General features: G+C 66.9%; 1 protein-coding gene across 1 annotated transcript in view; it reads right to left on the bottom strand.

Moving 5' to 3' along the window:
- Nucleotides 1-7,100, bottom strand: part of AKAP13 (A kinase (PRKA) anchor protein 13) — a 160,348-nt gene that overhangs the window by 3,265 nt on the left and 149,983 nt on the right. The window contains exons 27-35 of the mRNA XM_012732671.1: nt 6,397-6,473; nt 5,780-5,961; nt 5,598-5,680; nt 4,037-4,231; nt 2,354-2,515; nt 2,010-2,080; nt 1,613-1,657; nt 368-418; nt 7-222 (exon numbers count right to left, since the gene is read on the bottom strand). Of these exons, the coding sequence (XP_012588125.1) occupies nt 7-222; nt 368-418; nt 1,613-1,657; nt 2,010-2,080; nt 2,354-2,515; nt 4,037-4,231; nt 5,598-5,680; nt 5,780-5,961; nt 6,397-6,473 (1,082 nt within the window). The remainder of the gene's footprint in view (nt 1-6; nt 223-367; nt 419-1,612; nt 1,658-2,009; nt 2,081-2,353; nt 2,516-4,036; nt 4,232-5,597; nt 5,681-5,779; nt 5,962-6,396; nt 6,474-7,100) is intronic.

Genomic DNA, 7,100 nt, shown 5'->3' with positions numbered 1-7,100 from the left:
CCTCGCGCGGGCGTCCCAGTCGCGCTCCCGCCGCCGCTGCTCGTCCTCGTGCTGCGCCCGCTGCCGCTGCAGGTTGGCCAGGTCCTGGCGCTGCTTCTCCAGGCTGCGCTGCTTCTCCTGCTCAATCAGCGAGCTGGGCCGCGTGCAGCTCCGCGCCAACGCCCGCTCTGCCAGCAGCAGCTTCTGGTCCTCGATGTAGCTGTCCTGCTGCAGCACCACGCCCTGGGCACACGGGGCGGGATCTCAGACGGGGGCAGGGGTCCGCCCCTCGGTTAGGAGAGTGGTGCCTGCTCGACAGAGGCCCCCCCATGCCCAGAAACTGCCCAGCCCCTCCCGGCAGACCCGAGGGCCGCGCGCCGCCGCGTACCTGTAGAGCGCTGAGGAGCTGGTGCAGGCGGACGACGCTCTGCATCACCTGCTGCAAGGGCACAGGGCGGAGGTCACCGGGCGCCGAGACCGGCCAGGAGAAGCCCCGCCCAGCCGGCACGCGCACTGAGCCCCGACAGGAAGCACCCCGGAACCCGCGGCTGCGAGACCGGGTGCAGGCCGGCGCCGCGCCGCCGAGTCATCCAAACTGGCCGGCGGCCAACCGGAGGCGGGGAGCAAGGGGCACGTCCGTGGGCCACGGAGGGGGGCGCGGAGAATGGGGAGGCTGGCCCACCCTTCCTGGAAAAGCAGCTGTGCTGTCCGGGACTGGCCAGAGGAAGCCGGCCGGGGTTGCCCCGGGGGGGGGCCCCAGGCCGGGGCCGGGGGCGGCCCCTTGCGGCCCGGGGCCGGTTGGGCGGGGCTTCGGGGGGGCCGGGGGGCTTTTCCTGGCCTTCCACTGTTGGGCACTTTCACATCTCGCCAACTCCGTTTCTTGACCTGAAGCCTGACCTCCCTAGCCTTGGCTCTTCGGAGGTCAGTTTACCCCTGTCCTGGGGGAGGCCTGTCGGCCGCCTGCTCGCCGACGGCCCCTTTCCGGACCGGCCCACGCCGCCCTGGCTGAGTGCGCGTCCTGCAGCTGTGTCTTAGTTCACGTGGGGCGGACACTGAAGGGGACACTCAGGAGACCCCAGCCTTCCAGCTCAGTGCCCACAACACGGCTTCCTTCTGCGCGTTTCAGGGAGCAAGGAGGGGATCGCTGCATCACAGCGAGAGGAACAGAGCGCCCGAGTCGCCCGCTCAGCACCTAGGTCACTTGGGCGGGGTCTCCTGAGGGGGCGAGGGGAAGAAGTGCAGCCTGCAGGGTAGGGGACCCGCCCTCGGAATCTGTCCCGGGGGGCCCAGAGGCTGCCGGGGGAGGCGCCGGTCAGACAGGGACTCCGGGAGGCAGGCGCGTGGACCCTGCAGCGAGGACGCCCAGGCGTGTGCTACGTGGGGGCTGGACTACATCTGCGGGTGCTCGCCACACTGTCCCGAGGCAGGCAGCGGCTCTGGAGGGCGGAGGTGGGGGCCAGTCCAGCAGCCAGACTCCGCCTGCCAGCCTGAGGTGATGCCCAGGAAAGGGCCAGGCTCCCAGAGCGCGGACCCCTGCTCAGGGAGCACACTGGCGCCAGGGCCCCCATTTCCAGCAGCCGGGCCAGCGTGCAAGGAAGAGACCAGGCTCTCTCTCAGCTCACGATGCCCTTACCTCGCTGCTTCTTTTAAGCATGAACACCAGGTTTGCATTTCCACCCTGCAAGACGGAAGGCGAGCACTCAGCGTCCCACGTGAAGCCGCGTCTGCACGGCTCCCCCCTCCTTTCCCTCCGCCGCCGCTGCGCCACAGGGCGCCGAGAACGGTCGCTGGCCTGGTCAGGGCAGGCTGCTGCGGGCTTCCTGGCAGGGCGAGCTCCGCCTCCCAACCAGAGAGGCCCAGTGGGCGACACGGGAGGGGTCTGACCCGCACCCCCGTTGAGAGACGTGCTTTCTGCTCAAAGCAGTAAGTACAAGCGAGCCAGGCCCCACAACAGGCCCAGAGGGGCCGCTTTCAAAGCCAAGTTCACAGGGAGAGCGCGGCCTCAGCAACCGCGTGGTGGGAGTAAGCACCTTCCTCAGTCCGCTGTCCGACTCTGTCCTCCTGAGGTCCTGGCCGTCGTCCCCGTCTTCCTTCTCACCTCCTAAAAAGCAAACCCGACGGAAACGTGTGAAAGAGGAAAGGTCCAGTGGAGAAGACGCGCTGTCCGGGCCAGGGAGCCGCAGTCCGTGTCCTCCGCGCACGGCGCCGGCTTCTCTGCAGCGGGACTGGAAGCCGGGGGCGAGCGGGCGTGGTCACTTCTTTGGCGAGAGCTCAGCTGAGGTCCAGAAGACCTCGACTGCTCACGGACCTGCCAGAGGGTCTCTCCCCACACTGGGGGGGCTGGGGGAGCCGGAGGGCGCCGCTCGCCGCTCACCTTTGGAAGTGCTCATCTGGTGGCTGTCGAATCCCCCGAAGGTCTCCGCTCTGCGAGGCAGCGAGACGGGGCCCACCGGGCCTTCCTGCTCCCCGGGGCTGCTGGCCGTTGGCCCCAGGCTGCCCCCCAGGCTGCCACTCACCAAGTCCTGCAGGAGCTCCACTGGAAGAGAGGAAACATGCCAGACTGGCCCCTCGGCCCCAGACGGCAGCACCAGCCACGTGCACAGACAGGCCCCACGCGCGGCCCAGGGACACCTCAGGCCTGCGCCTGCGAGGCTGAGGGGAGGGGCAGGGGAGGGGCGGCAGGCGGGGCCGAACTCGCCCGCCTGGCCAGCTCGGGGTCCTTCCTGGGGGCTGGCCACAGGACCGCCGCTCAGGGTCGGTAAATCAGCCTGGGCTGGGGCAAGAGACGGAGGAGAAAGAAGATGGCATTCCACAGGGCGAGCCTCGCGGCACACCCCGAGCCCACGGGACGCCTCGGGGCCTCGCCGAGTGAGGACGCTGACCCCAGCACCCACGAACCCCAGCAAGCAGCGGCATCGAGCCCCACGCGGAGGGCAAGGGTGGGAGGAAGCCAGGGCGCTTCCCTGCTGCAGCCCGAGCGCAGCAGAAGCCGGGTCCTCGGACGGACGCCGAGAAGGCTGCTGAGAGCCCGGCCAGCCCGGCCAGCCGAAGGCCGCTTTGCAAGTGCCCGCGGGGGGCAAATGCAGCCAGAGAAGCAGAGCCGCAGGAGATGCAGAGTGCCAACGGCTATGAGGCGCGACAGGACTGCCACCGCTGACCCAGGACAGCAGCTGGGGTCAGCCAAACCCACTGCGCGCTGACGTGTCCAGAGAGCACGTGGGCGGATGAAGAGGACACGGGGTGGACCGAGGGTTTTCTATCAGCGCGAGACTTCCCAATGAAAATCGGTATCACAGCTCGTGGCCAGTAACCAAGACCGGGGCTGTCATTCCCCAGAGCCTCTTCCCAGACATGCTCCAGACATCCAGGTGACCCTCGGAGCCCCTCGGAGCTGGGGTGAGTGGAGCCAAGCCCCCAGGCCTGGGCTGACCCCCCGTGCGGCGTGCACGCTGTGCAGACACGGGGGGCGGGAGAGCCAGCGAGTGAGCGCCTCGAGAACAGGAACTCCTCAGTGGCAGGAAGGAGCCCCGCGTGCTGGGTCTGCGTAAGGAACAGCTGGCGGGGCGGCCCCGTCGAGTGCGGCCCCTCACGCTGTGCGGGCCACTCCGAGGGCGGCCATGCGCCTGCCTGCTGATTTGAAAACTGGACAACAGGTGGAAAAGCATCCACCGCGAATCCTAGTACCTCGCTTTTCTGCTCTGCCCCACCGAAAAGGAAACCAGGTATCCCGTGCCCCTGAAAGGACAGTGCGGCCTGCGGAGAACTCAGGTCCGGCCGCGAGCCGAAGGGAACAGGAGGCCGAAGAACGGAAGCAGCGCACGAGTGCAACCCAGACTGGGAGGGACGCTACGGGGCAAAGCTCAGCAGCTTCAAAGACAAGCTGTGTGCGGAGGACACTGGCCATTAAGACTCAGAAGGAGGCAGAAGTGCTGACCCCTATGAGCAGGGGCCGCCGAGCTGCGCCATCACAGGGCCACAAAGGGCCCCCCTTCGTTGGGGCCGGGTTGGCCGGTTGGGGGGCAAGGGCGGCGGAGCTGGTGTCAGGGCTGCACCTTACCCTCGGTCATGGCGCTTCTCATCAAGGGCCCCCCCTTGAGCGCCTCCTCGGTGCTGGAGCGGAAGAGCGTTCGCAGGCTGTGAGCGGGGGAGCAATCCTCTGGCAGGGGGGCGGTGCACTCCGTCATTTCCCGGAAAATCACCTCTTTCTCCTCCAGCAGCAGCTGGATCTGCTGGTCCTTCTGCTGAAGCTGCTCTGCAGGCGGACAGAGGCGTGAGGCCGGCTGCGCCGCGGAGACACGAGCGCCCCGTGTGGCCAGCCTGCGGCAAGGGCCCGCGCACCCCCGCCCTTCCTCTCACCAGGAAGGCAGACCGCCAACTCTCCTGCTGTGATTTCTTTCTTTTAAAGATTTATTCCACCTGTCTGTGCACGCACGAGCGGGCGTGCCGGCCGAGACCACCTGAACACTGCCCGGGGGTCTGCGCTGCTCCGGGCTCCTCCCCGCAGCCTCTTCTGTGCCTTCTGCTCCGGACGCTGCTCCTGCTCTCTCCAAGGCGGCTGACACCAGCCACATCACCAAATTCGAGGTCTCCCGTCACCTTTTCTAGCACTGAAGATGCCTCCTTTCCAGCTGCTCCTTCCTTCCCTTAAGGACGCCGCGGTCTCTGCAGGGCGTGCTGGTCCCGCGGCTCCCCCCAGGGGCACCACCCCTCAGTACTGCTTCCTCTGCGTCCCTGGCGCCGGCAGCGCCCACATCAGAACTTGCTGAGCGCCAGGCCAACAAGGGCCCCCGCCACGGCTGAGGCCCACTCTGCGGCCCTGCGTGGAGGCCTCGTTCCCAGCAGGCCCCAAACCTCTCTCCCCACCTGCCTCCCCTAGCCTGGCCAACACGGCCTTCGTCCTTGCGCAGGAACCAGGGTGGTCTGGCCACCTGCTCATGACGCTCCCACTGGCCATCGCTCACCTGACCTACCCTGGGGCACTGGTCTTCCCCTCCTGGGGCCTCTGCCCCCTCAGCGAGCTCTCCCAATGGCTTCAGTAGCAACGAAAAAAGACAAGGTGGACCAAACACCCCCTGTCCCTTGTGGCCTCGTCAGCCTGACCTGTCTCTGAGCACAGTGAACCCGACACTCAGCCCCTTTGCAGTGTTCACCTAACTGTTCTTCTCGGCGGCAAGTTCTTTTTGGACACAGAACACGAGACGCTGGGGGCAGGCCGAGGTCACCCCAGGGGTAACCTGTGCTGTGGGCACGCCGCTCTGCGCCGCTCCTGCCTGTCCCGGGATCTCTGCACCCTGCACGGAGCAGCGGCCTGGCTGTGCGCCTCACGCAGGCCCCGCGCCCGCAGTCCGGGCTCCTGAGCAGCCCACCCGCCCCCTCCCTGAGACGCGCTCTGCTGGCCTGGAGGACGCTCGGCGCCTGGAGGCCGGAGCTCAGCAAGCGCAGAGCAGGAGGCCGGCTCCGGCTCGGAAGGCAGCAAGCCAGTCCCGGCCAGGCCACGGCCGCCCGGGGGCAGCGGCAACGGACACGGAGACCCTAGGCCGACACACCCTCGGCTGGCCTCTGCACTCAGAGCCCGCCTGTTCGAGAACCGGGGCGGGCACAGCCTCCAGCGGCCTCACCTTTAAACTCCCGGGCTTTGGTGTCCATCATCTTCTTCTCTTCCTCGTTCTCACTCGGGATCCCTTCATCTTCGTCTCTGTTCCTGACAGACAAAACAAAGGACACTGACGCACCAGTTCCCGAGCGGCGCCGCTGGTCAGGCAGCCCCCGGCCGGGGAGCCCGGGCCCCTGAGAAACCCACAGGGTGTTGATCGTGTCCTGGATGATCTGGATCCAGCTGTTGCGCTCCTCCTTGGAGCCCGCGTGCACCTCCACCATCTCGGGGTCCTTGACGCCCATGCTGATCAGGAACAAGCCCTTCTCCTCGTGCGCCACCTCCCGCACGATCAGCTTCTTCAGCGAGATCACCGTCGACTTCTGGTCCTGGGAGAGGGGCGTCAAAGATGAACGGACAGCGCCCTGACCCCAGGACAGCTCAGCGAGGGCCAGCCAGATGCCCGCGCAGCCCTGCGGCGGCACGCACGGCGGCGGCCGAGGCCAGGGAGGCCTCGCTTCACCCAGCCTGCTCAGTCGCCAAAGGGAGGGGAACGTATCGCGATGAAGGGCCTCGCGCGCTCTCTAGGTGATCTTCCCAGCGCCTAGCAGCGTCTCAGGCCTCTAACCCAGGGAGCAACACCCCAGGGGCGGACTTCACTCCCCTTGAGGCAACAGAAAGCCGCCAGGGCCGGAAAGAACGACTCCGGGACCCTGCGCCGAGCACCCTGCTGCCGGCGGGCAGAGGGCAGGCTACGGGCGCGCGCTCAGCCGCCGGCCACTCTGGGCACCCAGTTAGACGCGGAGAGGCGAGGCTCAGCTTACCAGTGACGCAAAGATGTACTTCTGGTCTTTTTCTTGAAGGAAAACTAAAATGTCAGTGAGCAGAACTGCTTGCACCTCTGTAAAGAGAAAAGGGGGAGAGGGAAGATGAGAATGGGCCCTGGGCAGCGCCCGGCCCACCGGACTTTCCCTGGGACTCAGGGCCAGGCCGCCTCGCCCTCGGCCGCGGGCCTTACATCTGCTCGTCAGTCGCTGACGGGCTTTAAAATGCAATTTATTACCAAAAAAACTTAAAGGGCTTGGTCCTTGAAAGTTATATCCCCACAAGGCAAGATTTTCTGGCTAAAACAGAGTCAGAAAGTGGCACTTTCACAGATGTTCAGTAGCGACGTATCCACAGAATACTCGGGCCGTGACGTTTCCCCACGCCGGCAGGGTCATGGGGAGACGTGGGCAGCGGGCAGGGAGCCGCCAGCGGTGCTGCACGCAAACCCCCCGCAGTGACAGGGCGACGCCCGGCGCCCCAGCACTGGCGGCCATCTCCGCTCCCGAGGCCAGAGGTCCGTGTGAGCCGCCGCCCCGCCCCCCGCCAACACCCCTGCTCCGTGGTAATGGCCTTTACTTCTCAATTCAAAAGAAATGAAACTAATGGCTGTCGGGCCCGGGTTCGGCTCCAGCACAGGACAGCAGTTCCCACTGCCCCGGGGAAGGCAGGGCCTGCCCGCCTCTCCCAGCGCCCCCCCAGC

Source organism: Condylura cristata, unplaced genomic scaffold (assembly GCF_000260355.1).
Source record: "Condylura cristata isolate star-nosed mole 26May11 unplaced genomic scaffold, ConCri1.0 scaffold00035, whole genome shotgun sequence".
In the NCBI taxonomy this organism is placed as follows: Eukaryota; Metazoa; Chordata; class Mammalia; order Eulipotyphla; family Talpidae; genus Condylura; species Condylura cristata.
This window is presented reverse-complemented; position numbering and strand designations above follow the sequence as displayed.